At 32.1% G+C, this 17,048-nt stretch overlaps 1 protein-coding gene across 1 annotated transcript; it reads left to right on the top strand.

Annotated features, from left to right (window-relative positions):
• The first annotated feature begins 8,819 nt into the window (after positions 1 to 8,819).
• On the top strand, positions 8,820 to 15,300 carry LOC131026833 (alcohol dehydrogenase class-3). Its single transcript, XM_057956825.2, has 10 exons — positions 8,820 to 8,969; positions 9,544 to 9,680; positions 10,505 to 10,554; positions 10,635 to 10,960; positions 11,405 to 11,487; positions 11,784 to 11,859; positions 12,335 to 12,396; positions 12,489 to 12,584; positions 12,691 to 12,852; positions 14,989 to 15,300. The coding sequence occupies exons 1-10, from the start codon at positions 8,900 to 8,902 to the stop codon at positions 15,097 to 15,099; spliced, it is 1,173 nt and encodes a 390-aa protein (XP_057812808.2). The 5' UTR covers positions 8,820 to 8,899; the 3' UTR covers positions 15,100 to 15,300.
• The last annotated feature ends 1,748 nt before the right edge of the window (positions 15,301 to 17,048 follow it).

The raw sequence follows: 17,048 nt of genomic DNA on the forward strand, positions 1-17,048 counted from the left end.
GATTAGAAAGACTGAAGAACAATCATCAGATGGGAATGTCTCGGTTACTTATTTGGCAAAAGAGGTTGCTCCTGCACCGGTAGGTAGCTCATTTGGTAACTGAGGCAGATGCCTTAGGGGTAGGAAAAATTCGTAAAGATGTTGCATATGCCCTAGGAAGAGGTTCGGGAAGATGTTCCAGATATTGGAGATGATTATCTGGCATGGATATGTTCTGAGTGAGATTCAGTATCTTTCACCAACAGTCATTTATGTCAATGGAAGATTAGGGTTTTCCTTGAAGGTTAAAAGATCAAATACACCTCATTATTAATCACCTTACATTCAGAGTGACTAAGTGCGATCAAAGGCAATTCAGAGCAATTAGATTTCTTCTTGAGTGATCTCACCAGCATTTGGAAGAATTTGTTGGAGGTTTTCACTGAGAGAAATCAAAAGATATTTATCTTTAAAAATGGAAGTGGGATCATCATCTATTCATGTTTTTGTTACAAACCTGACTGTGGTAGAGGTCAAGGACCACCCCAAGCCAATTTTCAAGCGGTATCCACATGTGGCTACTCTGGAAGATTCGATTGGAGCATTTTCTCATGTTCTAGAGAGTGTTGTCTATGTAGAGGATGTTAGGGCATATATTCACTGTCACATTGAGGACTTGGGAACTCCATAAATTAAGGACATGTATATGAGTAAGTTGTTGGGAGAATCTGGAAAGATCAAACTGACATACAAATATATTGAAGACCTAGGGTTTACCGACATTCTAGATATTCTAGAATTTGAGGATGAGATAATCAGATATGCTATGAGAAGAGTACATGGGGAATTTATATGGTTAAACAGACCTTACAAAATCACCAAGGAAGCCATCCTGGCAATCACTAGTTTACCATTGCTTAGGCAACATCCAAACAAGAAGGTCTCAAATGATTTTGTGAGAAAGATCATCGATCCGACATCTAACAAAAGATCCATGAAAGTGAGCACTATCACCGACACAAACATCAAATTCGGTAGCATGATCATTGGGTATAAGGTAGCTCAGTCAAAACAATTGAATTTTGTTTCCAGTTCATGCATTTTGGCTTCATACAAAATGATGAGAGAGAATGTAAAATTAGATCTATGCATTTGGTTGCTAGATGAGTTGTTAATAAATCTAGGGAAGATTAAGGGTGAAAAGAAGGGTACATTCCAGTATGGCAACTTGATAGTTTGCCTGATGTTCTGGTAAGAGGCAATGGGCATTTCACATCCTGGTAGGGAGACAATTGAAACAGTCAATTGCCGCCTTAGGAAGTCAGAGATATGATAAGGTATGGGGGTATTTTAAAGCATTCCAAAAATATACGAGGTCTAGGGTAAGGGTACTAGAGCATATTGTAAAAAAATATTCAACTGACATATGCTTCATGGTAAAGAAGGATGTGACAGTCATGGAAGTAGTTAAGCCCCAAAAAATTTGGATTGAAGAATGCACTATGAGGTAGATGCACAGATTCTTGATGCCTATGCAAAAATGTTGATTGATGCACCAATTGATGAGCTAGAGAAACCCTTTGGTACTGCACAACAAAAAACTCAAGAGGTTGAAACAGAGTTCAACTGGAAGAAAAGAGAGAAGAAGGAAGGAAAAGAAAGAAAATCTATGCAGAAGGTCTCAAAGGACATCAAAGCACTAATTGATGTTGTCCCAGAGAAAGGTAGAAAGAGGAAGGATCCTGAAGTTCATATTGAGCCTGTTACTGCAAAATCAAAATTTGAGGATAACACACCGTTGGCATTTAAGAGGGTTGTTAGGAAGAAACTAGAGGAAACAAAGGCAAAAGCTAAGAAGCAACTGGTTAGGAAGGTTACGGTCAAAATACTGGCACAGAAGCAAGCACCAAAAGCTAAGCCTATACCTGCATCCCGTACTGCAAAGAGGAGGAAGAAGAGTGACATCGACCTAGCAATTGAATCTGGTAATGTGACTATCATGCCACCTAAAACTTGTGCAGAATTAGTAGATGAAATCACTAAAGATGGCATGTTAAAGAATGTTCAATTTTATTATGAGCACTTAGAGGATGATGAATAAAGAGAGGTAGAGGAAGTAGTCCTATTATACTTGGATATTTATAAGAAAGCCTTAACAGAAATAGAAAATCAAATACCGGCTGAATTGTATAACATGTTAGATGCTAGAAGATTGTCAGCTATGCAAGAGGATAAACATATTAAAATTCAAGAGCTATTGTCTATCTGTGTTACTATTGCTCCAGATGAAATGGAAAAGACAATTGAGGTGACAAACAGAAAAGTTTTCAATATCAAACATAGGATAACTAGTCTAATGCTAGGAAGAGTACGTGAAATTATAATAAAGGAGACTCAAAAGCATGGGTTAAATTTCTTGGAGAAAACGAAGGATTCTTTACTTCATCGAAAACCAAGATAGACACTGTAGATACCCTGGTTGAAGGAAAAGGAAAGGGGATTATGGGTACTTCACCCTCAGTTTTAAAAAATATTAAGATTATGGAAATTGAGCCCCTGATAAATATAGATGTACAGACAAATATTGAGATACCGGTTAATACAGAGAGTGAACAAGCTAATATTGTACATGATGCTAATATTAAGGATAATTTTCCTTTGGATACAAATGTATAGGTTGAGGTTACTATTCCTATAGAGGAACCGACAGTTACATAGACTGCACCAAGTGGCGAAACCACTAGTGCAAGTGAGGAGGTTATAAAGGATAAATCTTTAGAGGAAAATGCAAGGGAATCCAGTAGGGAACTAGTCGTTGGTCCATCATTATTGTTAATTGACACTTCACAGGTAGAAAAGAAAAACATAACAGAGATGAGTCTCACTGAACTGATGATGATGGCAACACAAAAACTGATGAAGGAGGGATCAACAGATAAAGGGATTATAGATCAATCAATCACTCTTTTACACAGACTGGTCCCGGAGTGTAAGATTGAAAATGAAGCGAGCCCATTCGGAAAGCTTAAAGTAATCACTGAGAATATTTCAAAGGATTTCCAATCCTTACAACAAATCTCAAATCGGCAAGCACTAGAAAGGTTTACTCAAACTAAGAGAGTTGCATTTGATCAGGTAATTGAAACTGAGAAGACAAAGATTGAGGAGAAGTTGATCCTAATAAAAAACTCTTTGAAGCAAGGTACAAATATGTATATGGTATGTTGTAACACTGAAATACTTACAACTAATGTGGATAAAAGGATAAAAGAGATTCAGGAGAAAATTGCAAATATAGCTAACTCTTTTGACGGATTGATTTCACTGACTACATAAATTGATGGTCAAGTTTTGATTTTGGAAAACCAAATTTCTATTCTTAAGAAGGAAAGAGACAAAATAATTAAAAGAGCTAGAAGTCTGAGAGGCTTGGTGAGTCCTTGGTTGGATTCACTCAGTGTACACAAGAAATAATGCATGGATATGTTGGGAAAGCCCACACCGACAAAGGTAAATGAGAAAGAATCTTTTTCACATTTATTGAGTGGACTTGTATCTATTTTCAGCACATTCAAAACTGGTTGGGATACTTATCTTGAGTTACTAAAGAAGGCTTATCCAAAAATTTTGAAGTTGGTCAAGCTCTGGTAAGACATTTTGGGATATTCATTGTACAGTTCTTTTTCTTTGACATTCCTTTTATAATTTTTGATGGCATTAATGTCAAAGGGGGAGTAGTATAGATGTGAAAAAGAATAAAAAAAGAGTTGCATACATTAGGTAGAGTTATGGAGTATTTTGCATATTCAGCTTAGGAGGAGTAGAGCATGATGAAACTGACAGATGAAACCTTGACCATTTTTCACACAAGTGTTGCCATCAATGCCAAAGGGGAAGATTGTTGGCAATTGACACTCAATTGGTTGTTTTCACTATGTTGTCATTGATGGAAACATGATTTTGTGTTTCGGCTTCATGTTTTGGTTCTATGGTGTATCGGCAAGCACTTCACAGATACTACACTGACACCGACACTGACAGGACAAAAGGATTTCTTTGGTCACCGGCAATGAACACCGACATGGTTTAGCAAAGTTTATCAGTATTGGAGGCTGAGATATCTTGGATCTGGCATCGACAATTGATTTTAATATTTATGCATTTATGCTATCTGGCCGACATGTAATTTGATATTGTATATATCTTTGTAAGCTGACATAAGGCATGTAAATTTGTATAGGGTATATAAGTCAGTATGATAGATCATTTTGACATATATAGAAGAGACATGAGATAGGAGATTATGGATATGTGACTGTAATATGATGCAAAATATTTCAAAGAGATTATGTATGTGAGCAAATTATTGTAAGGGTTATTCCGGTAAAGGGTTTAGGGATTCAGAGCAAAACATACATAGCTTAAACCAGAACTGTATTCTGGCATAGAAGATGCTATCTTAATAGTTCACACTTCTTTGGATTGTCATCTAGAATTTTATGTAGTTAGTGAGGCTCCTTTTGTGATTAAGCAGTGTGCTCTAGGCTGTAAGCCTTTCTGCAAGTGCAAGCCCCTCATATTTTGTAATATCTCTTCATATGGCTAATGGATTGATATTGTGGGTCCCACTATGGTTTTTCCTCTTTGAGGTTTTCCACGTATAAATCTATGTGTTATGGTTCTCATTTGTGTGATTGGCTTATTGGTTGCTTTACTTCTTTCAATTATGTATGTACTAGTATAGCGGTTGGTGTATGCATGTTTTAATAAGGCTAAAACTTATTATTCCGGTATAACACTGATTCAACCCCCCTAGTGTTATTAATTTCCAATAGATTCTAATGTGCTTGCTAGAGTTTCCTAGTCATGGCCTATTTGTTTTGGCAATCTGCATTGATCGATGTGCAAGTTTCTAGTGATTTGCACCAACTGGTGATGATTTGTGTGTTATGTGGTATTTATGGTGGTATAGCGTGTTGTGGTTGATCTTGGCATGAATTTCAGTGGAGTTGTGTGTTTGGGAATTTGATTTAGGACCATATTATGCTATTGAAACCATTATATTGGTTTGGTGGTCAATCTTTGTACTGTGTGATGCAATTTTGTAATTGAGGGTTGAGGGTTTAGCCGACCTTGTTATCAAGGTTGACGAATTGTATATATAGGTGATGTATTCATGTAATTTAGGTGTCGATGTTGTGTCTGCATTATCTAAGAGAGGTTTGTGTGTGAACAAATGATTTATCCTTCAGTGTTGAGTTTGAGGTGAGATTGGTGTTGCAGAGAAGACAACTGTGCTTGACCAGAACTGTAATCAGGCATTTGGAGATTCTATTCTTTCATTTCATTTCTTCCAGATTGTAGTCTGAATCGTATTGTAAGTCAGTGTGATTTCCCTAAGGTTTGCAACCTTTCGGGCCATTATATTTGAGTAGTGAGTTCTAGGCAGTGTGCTTGAATGCATGTGCATTCCCCATTGTAACATTTTCACATACTACTACAAAGTATCATCTTATTGTGGGTAGGTTCCCACCATGGTTTTTTCCTTAACCGGGTTTTCAACGTCAAAATCTTGGTGTTGTGTGTTTTGTTGTTAATTTTCTTATTTGTCTTGTTATTGTAGTTTATTAGATCTAGTTTTGTGATTAAGTTTGTTATTCTGGTGAAGATTGATTCACCCCCCCCCCCATCCCCCCCAACCTCTCTTAGTCTTCCTTCTTGGATGCTGCTAACATAAAGTTCCCCTTCTCTATATATTTTCAAGTGAAGGCCCCTTATTCTATTCTTTCCATTTGTAAGGCTTAGCAAAATTTGTGTCAACTTCTAAAGTGGAGGGAACTATTCTCACATGTCTTGAGTTTTACTTCCATTTAGTGTAATATAGGCAATATCCAAATTTTGTAAACAAAACCATTATCTATTATCTTTCCTAGGATAACGTATTTTTGTATTAAAAAAGGATGCTAATGAAAACAAATATTTATGATGTTTTTCTACTAGATGCAATTGTATTTTTTATATTTCATCGAGAAGTAACTTGATTTAAGTAATAATTACCACCAACTTATTATTTTTGTTCAATTCCTTATAAAAAAGATGAAATTATATACTTCTATTACTTGTAACTTTTTGAAGGATTAGTGGTAGCTATATCTATCATTTCTATTTCTTTCTTCTAAAACATGTTTATCACCATTATTTTGCCACCTTGTCATTAATCCCTTGTCTCAATGTCAAATCAAAAGGTATATTCAATCATAAAATCTAAGCTAAACTTAATGTTCAAATCTAAAAATTGAATATTGATGCTAGAAGCTATTACATTAATGTGAATTCTCAGTTGATGAGAGATTAAAAGCCTTGCAATGCAAATGTACCTTTTGTAATACTAAAACATTTGTTCTATGGTTGCATATCTACTAAAAATCATTGTGAATTCCCAATTGATGAGAGATTAAAAACCTTGCAATGTAAATGCCTCTTCTGTAATCCTAAAACATATATTCTAGCTCGGTTGCATATCTACTAAATATCATTCTGAATTCCAAGTTGATAAGAGATTAAAATCCTTGCAATGCAAATGCCCATTTTGTAATACTAAAACATATGTTCCAGAGATGGATATCTAGTAAAAATAATTAGTTAGCCATCTTTTGAAATATAGTTGCAATATTTGACCTTCATTTAGTTGAAAGGAGACTGGACTTGGGATAAATTTGAAAAATTATATTGTTACTAATTTAGTGAGACATAGTTAGTCTTTTGCCATGTTTAAAAGCTCATATGTATTGCAAGTCTTTTTCTAATGACATTATTTACTTGATAATTGGAATTACATAGCTTTATTCTAGTGTCTTCTTTCAAATTATGTCACTTTTTTCTCAATCCTAACATTTGTCAAAGGATGACCAAGGAATTGCATGGTAACTCAAGCAAATTATCAACCAAATGACCTCACTTCAAAACAATATTCATGACAAAGACATTCCATTCTTTTATGTCACTATTTTTTTAATCCAAACATGTCAAAACATGACCAAAGAATTGCATGGTAACTCAAGCAAATTATCAACCAAATAACCTCACTTCATAGCAATATTCATGACAAAGGCATTCCATTCTTTATTTTTTTTCTTCTTATTAAAAACATTTCTTATTAATTTTATGTGTTTAAACGTAAACTATTCATTCTAATAGCCTATAAATTTTTATCAATTAGTCATAAAATATAAATGAATAATTTTGGCTAAAAATTTAGTCAATTAAATCCTAATAGGAAATAATATATCTTTAAAATGTGGCCGTAGTTTAGGACCTAAAGTGCTCAAAACAACCAACGTCAATTAACGTGTAGGGACTTCTGTTTTCATACGGAAATTTCTATGCCATACTAATGTTTTTCATAGTTGAAATATGTTTTGACAGCAATTTTGGATTCAAATGAGAAATGGTCAATAAAGCAATAATTCTAGATGTTTTGAGACCAAATATTAAGAACATTATAATGATAATTAATATATGATTATTATGGTTATGACTATTTCCAATTCAACTTTAACGTTACGACAGCTTATATTTCATAAAAAAGTTCTACGCCGACGTTTAGAAACATGGTTTAAATTCTCTCACGATCGTGGAAATATCATGTTTCTCGTATTTTAGTGTTTATATCAAAATTAGTTCTTAAATGTTATTAGCTTATCCCATTATGAATGTATATATAAATTGTCTTCTTCAATAATTATTTGAATTACATTCAACAATTTTTTTTATCAATAGCATTTCATAAAAGAATATTATGGGAAGTGTATCAGTAATTGTTATAGTTAAAAAATGTGCATTCCATACATGAGATTTTGATGATTTTTTTTTGTTTTCTTCATATGTGACTTAACTACTTATAGCTAATGTTTTGTCTTTTGAATAGTAAATGGCTTGCCATGAGATCCATTATATGCACAAGGGTACATCTACACCACTTAAAGGTTCACCTAGTACTTAAATTTGATATGGATCTTACCTATTAAATAATTATTTCAAAACAAATATCTATTTAAAAGTGTCCATCAAATATTAAGACATACATTCTTCAGTCTATGAGATATTTTATGGTAGAATTGTCGAAGTATAGTCATACAAGCATCGAATTTAAGACTTATTTATTGATAAAGAATATGAACATGTGTTGATTAAAAGTGAGAAGAATAGTCTTTTTAAAGAATGACATATGTTTAACAATAAATAATATGAAAAAAGTAAGAAGAATATTCTTTTAAGAAAATGACATATATTTAACAATTTAACAACATACAATCGAATCGAGAAAAATTCAATAGAATTTAACAACATTTATCAAGACAAGACGTTTTTTTGAATTGTAAAAGAAAACCCACATACAAATATTGCGCTTGCAACCATGTACTAGACGCAATGAGTAATAAGAATTTCTATACCAAAAAATGATAAATAATTATTTTATTTTTAAAATTCAAAATTTATCTTTGACTATTAAATTAAATATGACAAAAATATCTGTCCTTGTGCTGAAAACATTTTATTCAAAATTGAATAAGATTGACCGATAAAATCAACAACAGCAGGTTAGATTTAACGTAAGCGAAGAGAAAATAAAAAGATCTTATGGCTCATCGTATAATCCTTGAATGAGGAAATCCCCAGTCTAGGGACACGAGTCCTCATTTTCCAACACAATATAATCTTTCTCTTTCTCATAGCCATATCCTCACAACCACTCAGTTATTACACGCTGTAATTAATAAATTTATAATTGAATGAAAATTCGTTCAGTGCTATAAATGCATGACTTGCTTGGCATAGAAAGATAAGTTTGAAATCAATAATAAGATTCGTACAGTCTGTTAACCAGAGATTTGGAAGAACAGACATTGAAAGAATCGAAATGGAGGATAATGGTGATGCTTGCTTATCTCGGGTCTCTGAAACATCTGGCAAAGTTATCACTTGCAGAGGTATGTGAATTTCGCTTATGATAGCATACATATCTCTGTTGAAATCTATTTTGTGTAATTTTTATAGTCTATAATGTTAGTTTTATATTTGTGATCTAAACTGTGTGTAAAATTTTTCATCATTAAGGTTTCGGATCTACTACATGATCTATTATCAGGATGAAAGAAGAAGTAGTTAGAAAGCAGAGATGTAAAGTTTCACACATGGTTTAAACCAAGAGTGTAAAACTATCCATTTTCTTTTCAGTTATGAACAGGAGAAGTCTTATGAGATTGGTTTCCTCTATGTTTACCTCCAACGTTTGCTCTCTATTTTATTTTTGAGCTGTTGTTTCTGGATTAGATTATGTGCGAGTTTTTTCTAACATTTCAATTATACTCTGTAATCTATCATGAAATTAATAAATAGCAATTTTTTTTTTTTAATTCTATATTATTCTGATGATGGATCATGAAACGTGATTTTTAATACAAAAAATTCACACAATCTAATTTAGAAACAACATTAATGAACATTTCGTTCTTGATGCTAATATGATATTGCTCATAATTTCAAATTTGCATTTCCAAACAGCTGCAGTAGCATGGGGTACGAAGAAACCACTGGTAATTGAGGAGGTGGAGGTAGATCCTCCAAAGGCAATGGAAGTCCGGATCAAAATCACCCACACCTCCCTCTGCAACACAGATATCTTGTACTGGACTACTGAAGTAAGTCATAGCTCAATGTTTATTTATCTTAAATTCATTCAAAATTTGTGTAATTGGTTCATTCATTAAGATTCAAATATTCAGAAGTGTGATATAAGGGATGAATCTAAGATCAGGTCAGGATTGAGTTTTAGACGATTTTGGTAGAATGGGTATCCCTTAATTTTTGATTCATAGTTTAAGAGAGGCTCAAATTATGTTGAGGCTCAGATTAGACTGAGATCAGGCCGAGATAATGTCCTAGATAATATTGATATATGAAAAGAGCACCAATTACTGTCCATGTTCCAATTACCGTTCATTCCTTGCTCACCCAACTCCCCAATTACTATAAAGAATCCAAAAAAAAATTATTAGAAGTCCATTAATAAATTTCACATATACCAATAGCCACCCTGTTTATCCCAGTAGTTAGAATTTTTGGACTTTAATTGGAGGAGTTGTACAACTTTATTGGTACCCATAACACACAAGTACTGAAATTTTTTGTGCATAAGTATTGGTCATTTTTGAGGTGGTTGTAGTGCATGGTTATTGGGGCATCTACACTTTGAAATGTCCACTTTTGAGAATCACATTTTGAAGTGACCACTTTTTGACCTTTGTGTGCATAACAGACCCCATGTGCGCAGTTAGAAATCTAATATACTCTTTAAGATCTGTGGATGTACGAAATTAAATATAATGATTACTAATACACTTCCCCTAACATAAGCTCGTATTTCTATATTGAATAAAGCGCATAATTAGTCTTCCATATGAAACACTTTTGTAATTAATTTAACACTCAAGATTGTTTTTTTATTTTGGTTTTGTTTTCTCAGAATGAGGCGCTAAAGGCGTTTCCACGCATTTTGGGGCACGAAGCTGCAGGGTAAGACACGTTAATTTGAAGTTTCCAATCTGTTACAACAAGAAAATTTCAAAATCACAATGCATATGGGCTGATATCAGGATTGTTGAAAGCGTGGGAGAAGGCGTAACGGATCTCAAGGAAGGAGATCATGTGCTGCCATTGTTTACAGGGGAGTGTGGAGATTGCATATACTGCAAATCACCAAAGACTAATCTGTGTGGAAAGTTCAGGATCGATCCCACCAGGGCGGTCATGGTGAGCGACAAGAAAACCCGTTTCTCAATTGCCGGAAAGCCAGTTTATCATTGCATGGGAACCTCCACTTTCAGTGAATACACTGTACTCGATTCTGCCAACGTGGCCAAGATTAATCCCCACGCCCCTCTGGACAAAGTTTGTCTTCTCGGCTGCGGATTAGCCACAGGTCAGTATAAAATAGAATGAATTGAGGGAATTTTAATGAGGTTTATGAGATTCAGTAGTCCAAGGGATGAATGTATGTTTTTAAATTATGTTCTCAAGGTTAAACAGTTTATGGGATCTACGGATAGTCAGTAAAGAAGGCATGCAAACTATAAAAAAATCCTATGATTCTAAATTTTTTTTTCCTTCTGCATTTTGGATCTTTTATCGTGTATCTTGATTAGGAAATCTGAAACTCTTGTTATCTTTTCTTCTTCAAATAGAGATGAAGAGACACCAAATTAATCGAATTTTAAATTATTTTTTATGTTGATTCTTTTGTTATGAATCCTGAGTAAGAAACTCTTTCTTTGGTGAAGCCTGATCTTCTCATAAAGTTCTTTCAGACTCAGTCAAATAATTGACAAATTCAAATAATTGACTCATTGTATTATGTGATGTTCAGGGTTTGGAGCTGCATGGAACACTGCTAATGTCCACGCTGGATCCACTGTGGCGATCTTTGGTCTCGGTACTGTCGGTCTTGCAGTGAGTAGAATTTGATCATAGAGTTTGATCTGAAACATTGACATTAAAAATCTTGATCAAAGAGTTTGATGGGAAATGTTTACACTAAAAGTCAACATGATCAAATTTAGAAAAAAATACGAGATAGAGAATATTATATTGTAGAAATTTCATGATTTTGATTAATAATTTCTTGTTATATTGAATAATTTTATTCACCATGCTTTAACTATAATTTTATTCACAACTAGATTTTAGTATTTTGATCTTTATTAGATAACTTAATGATACAAGCTCATTAACTTTTTCTTCTCTAGGTTGCGGAAGGTGCAAGGGTAAGAGGGGCATCTAGGATTATTGGCGTGGATACAAATCCTGATAAATTTTCTATAGGTATACACATACTCATTTTTATTTACTTGATGGTTTCTTGTTAAAAAGTATATGCTTAAAAGAATTGTCCATTGGAAGGGGTTATTAATTATACATATTTATGTGGTTTTAAAAAAGAACAAATATTACATGGGTTGGTAGGTTAATTTGTACTCACATATTTTCCTTTAGCAAAAGTGATTTGTAGTTGCCTCGCATCTTGCCTATCTATTTTTCAAGTTAAGAAAATTGTAAAAGATGAGTAATTGTTTTATGTAAAGCTTCTAGAAATAGATGGGTTTATCAATCATTTATAGTTGCATACTTTTAAAAGTTGAAGGTACGAAATAGGTTACCTAGTTAATTTTTGACATCTTGTCACTTTTAGAAAGTGCAGTCACAAATTCTCTATAGTTATACACATATTCATTTTTATCTATCTATTTAATTACATCCAACTTTGTGGTGACATATGATCATTGTTGTCTTTGTTTAGGTAAAAATTTTGGAGTTACTGATTTCATTAACCCTAAAGACCAAGACAAGCCTATACACAAGGTACTAATATTAAGGCTTCACATTTTGCATCTTGAAACTTAACACTTATAAAGGTGTAGCATTGATTAAAAAATTGTACTTGAATTTTATAGGCAATTCGAGAGATCATTGATGGTGGAGTGGATTTTAGTTTTGAATGTGTTGGACATGCAGACCTTATGTACGAGGCATTTTTGTCTACGCATGATGTAATACTAGCATCAACCCCATAAATTCAAATTGTATACTTTTATATTTTTTATTTGTATAGATCCATATTGACAATGTTTTGTTTTGTTTAATGTGTGAATATAGGGATGGGGTTTGGCAATTATAGTTGGAGTGGATCAAAGTGGGCGAAAGTTGAGCCTTCTTCCTATTGAATTATTGGATGGTAGGAGAATCGATGGTACCACCTTTGGTGGTTACAAGGGGAAAAGCCAACTGCCTAGTCTTGTAGAAATGTACATAAACAAGGTACAATGATAGCATTTATTTTTCCTAGTTATTTATTTTATGTGATTTTTTTTTTAAATCATTTGTGTGATATTTAAAAATATCATTTAGATGAAGAATCAAGTTTATAGTGTCTTACTTGATGGTTTTCTTATTAAAAAAACATAAGCTTAAAGAATTGTCTATAGGAAGGGGTTATTAATTATTCATGTTTGTGTATTTTAAAACAAAAAACCAAATATTAGATGGGTTAATAGTTTGAATTCCACTCACATAGTTTGCATTGCAATAAGTAGTTACTAGCTGTCTAACATCTTGCCTATCATTTATTAAGTTAAGAAGATTGCAAAAGATGAGTTATTGTTATATGCTAAGATTCTTAAAATACAAGAGTTTACTAACATGCATATAGTTTTGCACATTTATAAAAGTGAAAGTCATTAAATAAGTCATCTAGTTTTAATAACCAAATTGTGATCCAATATATCATCAATATTGAGCGGAAAGTGAATAAGTTAATTAATGTGATATAATTAGGTACTCAGAGTTGAAAATTGTGTGTAGAAGTAGGATGAGGTGTCTACAAATGGCATTTGAAATCGTCTAGTATAGATTGTAGAGATCAACAAGAGGATCTAACATTCATTGTACTAGTATTCCTAAAGTTGTGAAGCAATAATTTTCTACACTGCATTGTCTTTTATTAGGTCAATGCCTCTCTTTTTTTATCTAAAGGAATTGGGAGTTTAGTTTAGCAACCCAAAGCTTAACTCTTTGTAGTGAAAATCACCCTATAACCTCTTGTGTGATGTGCAATGGGCCCACATCGTCATCACAAGTAGTTCAATAGTTCAACCCACAACTTGGGCTACCTAAAGTGGTAATTGAGGCCAAGTGAGCTAACCTAAAGGGTCAAATGTAAAAGTATCTTAATTCTAAGGGTTTTCTAATTTCAAATCTAATGTACTAAATGAAGGAAATGGTCACAACAAGGTCTTGCAAATTTAGTACAATCCTACCCAAGTTTCTTAAAATTAGTTATACGAGACATTTTGATAGTACGATGATCCTAACCTTACATTATAATTTATTTATTTTTTAAGCTTTAATATTATAAAGGTTTTACAAGTTTCAATCCCTTCTTAAACATGATATCACATAAGAAATATTCACAAATTGCATTACCAACCTTCTGAGGTGCAACAATGGAAAGCTTAAAAATGTTTAACATGGACTAAATATACCAACCCATAAATAACGACATCTTTAAAATATTCTACCTACTATAAGGTTACAATAGTAACATATAACTATAACAAACCCTAAACCAAAATGCTAAATGTATTATACTTTCGATTAATATGTACATTGTATGTACTATAATTGACATAACTATTAGGTGGAGGATTAATTGTTTGAATCCGTGTGGCAAGAGTTTGGGGGTTGATATGTATGAGCACTTTTAAATTAATTTTTTGTATAGGGGAAAATGCTCATCATAATTCATGTAATTATTTGTGCTGAAGTTTTAACATATAGGATGATAATAAAATAAAAAACTGAACTAGATATACTTATAGGTAGTGTCATTGGTTAATATGATAGAAATAATAAATGGATATAAAAATGTAACTAAAAGTAGCTACAATGATATATAATTCAAGTATATAATTAATTTAGTATGTGTAGAAAGCATTAAACAAAATTGAGTAGAAATGAAATTAAAGGTGTCTAATAATATTTTATAAATGCACATTCTATGCAATTTTTTTATTAAGAAATTTTCTAAAAGAAAATATCAAGTAGACTATTGGATAATACATTACCATTTTTAACCAGTGAAAACAATGAAACGTTAATTCTTCAAAGAAGTCACTTATTCTTTTCTAATGATTATTACATTCAGAAAAGCACAATAATAACATATATTGTTATTTAAATAAATCAAATGCATTACAAATTAAAATTAGATCATAAGAACATTTTATAATGTAGATAATTCACTTATAATTTGGGAATAATTATTCTATTATTAATGAGCACTTAATGCAAAGGATGAAGTTAGATTATTAATTACATTTCCTTTTTGAGAAATGAACAAAACATTTTTTTATTTGAGATATATGTTTTGAATGTTGTTGTCCATTTTCATTGCAGGAGGTTAAGGTGGATGAATTTATAACTCACGAGCTTCCTTTATCACGTATAAATGAAGCATTTGATTTGTTATTGCAAGGGAAGAGCTTGAGATGCATTATACATTTATAATGTATTGATTATAGGTTCAATTTTTTCCCTCGAGCCTGATGATATATAGTACTCTTTAATAACACATGTATAATGTATAATGTGAGAGGACAGTCAAATTTATGTATTTGATTTCAAAACATTTTTTAACACAATTTTGTATGTTTTGTTTAAGTAGGAAATATTTTTCTATTGAAAATAAATGTAATTTTTTTGTGTTTATTTATGGAAGTCATACAATTTCAATGCATAATAGAATATGTTTGATTTCTTACAAGTGTAGGATTCATGAAAAGTGAAATTTCAATAAATTTAGGAAAAAGATCATGATATGAGATTCTAGTATTTTTCTTGATGAAAAAAGTTTCAAAAATAAATTCAAATATTGCTACTATCTATCATTAATATGTGTGTACATGCTCATTTTGAGAAACCAACTTGTTTGAAATAAATTGTTTTCGATTGAAAGGTAAAATTATTTCCCCCAAGGCTTAACTAACATTGTCTATGCATTGTAGGTTAACATAGAGGTCTATTTGAAAACTATTTCATCATATGGGATCAATTAATGTTAAGTTTGGTCTACTTAGCTCAAGAATAATTGTTTGACAAAAAATATTATTCCTTGAAAAATTTGTGATTCAATGTTTAAGAAATAAATATAATTCACCCTAGGGCTCATTATTTTCATAGATCTTTAGAGTTAACAATCATAACGTTTTGATGATTTATAGATGAAGAACATCTTAAGGAATGAAGATATGATAATTTATTTATTAATTAGAGATTATAGAGAAAATAACTCACTTAAAAGATTTCAATATTTAATTTTAAAAATTATGTTAACTAATGAAGAGAAAAATTGATATGTAACTTGTTTTACTTACTTCTAAATGATTAATAGTTAAAACCACTTTACAATCTACTCATTTTCAAATTAAGTAAAAATATTGAATTGTGAGTATGAAATAAAATAATCCTAATATTCTTCCATATCAAATAGTTAATTTTTGAAAAGAAACATGTTAGGACTATGTCCATGCCCAAGACACCTAACTTCAACACATCTTTAAATCTCAAGTTGACAAAACTATCAAAATAACATTAAATCAAAATTGACCACCATGTAACATGTGAAGATCACTTCTCATACCGCAAGATCATTTAATCATTATTTGTCTATATAAGACCAATTTTGCACTTGGCATGAAACATTCTTATAAAATAAAATTACTTCACATGGTAACATTGGTAGAGGTTGGATCAAATAGCACACAACCAAGATTTTACACATGTAAATATGGATTATTTTATTGAAGAGGTCACTTATTACATAACATAAATATGAAATGAGACGGAGATGAAATAATCAACAAATTGTAACACATTGTAATTTGATTTTATCCGAGTTATTTATTCAAACCCACAAGTCCATGGATCATTTGCAAGCACAAGACCTATCACAAATGGAGATCAAACAAGACTAATTTTCTCAAAAACATAAGAATTCAAGTATATTGATAAACAAAGATTATGTTACAATGTTGTAGAGGAGGCATTTTTCTACCTCAAAGTGATGGAACTTCAAGGAGAAAACCTTCCTTCACTACCTCACTAAATTGACACTCTGGTGAGCTAGGAAGAAACAAAAATAGAAAGGAAAATGAAGCTATGCTAATTTATAAATACAAAATAATAGATAGAAAATATATAGAACATAATACATACATTCTAAATATAACAAATGAAAATTGATAGAATACAAATTTTATCACCAATTTGGCAGAACCTCAGTTTCGGATGCTAGTGCATCGTGGGGATGTCTATGCACCGCACTGTCGTTTGTACGACTAGAAAATAGAGAGCAACCAAAATTTTCTCCAAACTTGGCTCCACACTCCTTGAATCTATTCACCACCTACACACACTCAAACAGGGGTAAATGTTGGGGTTGTATAGGGGCTTACCAT

This window comes from Cryptomeria japonica, chromosome 1 (assembly GCF_030272615.1).
Source record: "Cryptomeria japonica chromosome 1, Sugi_1.0, whole genome shotgun sequence".
NCBI classification, from domain to species: Eukaryota; Viridiplantae; Streptophyta; class Pinopsida; order Cupressales; family Cupressaceae; genus Cryptomeria; species Cryptomeria japonica.

Coding starts and splice junctions, on each gene's coding strand:
- LOC131026833 (XM_057956825.2), top strand. CDS start 8,900: ATGGAGGATAATGGTGATGCTTGCTTATCTCGGGTCTCTGAAACATCT. Junction 8,970..9,543: donor CAAAGTTATCACTTGCAGAG/GTATGTGAATTT, acceptor ATTTCCAAACAG/CTGCAGTAGCATGGGGTACG. Junction 12,397..12,488: donor AAGACAAGCCTATACACAAG/GTACTAATATTA, acceptor TGAATTTTATAG/GCAATTCGAGAGATCATTGA.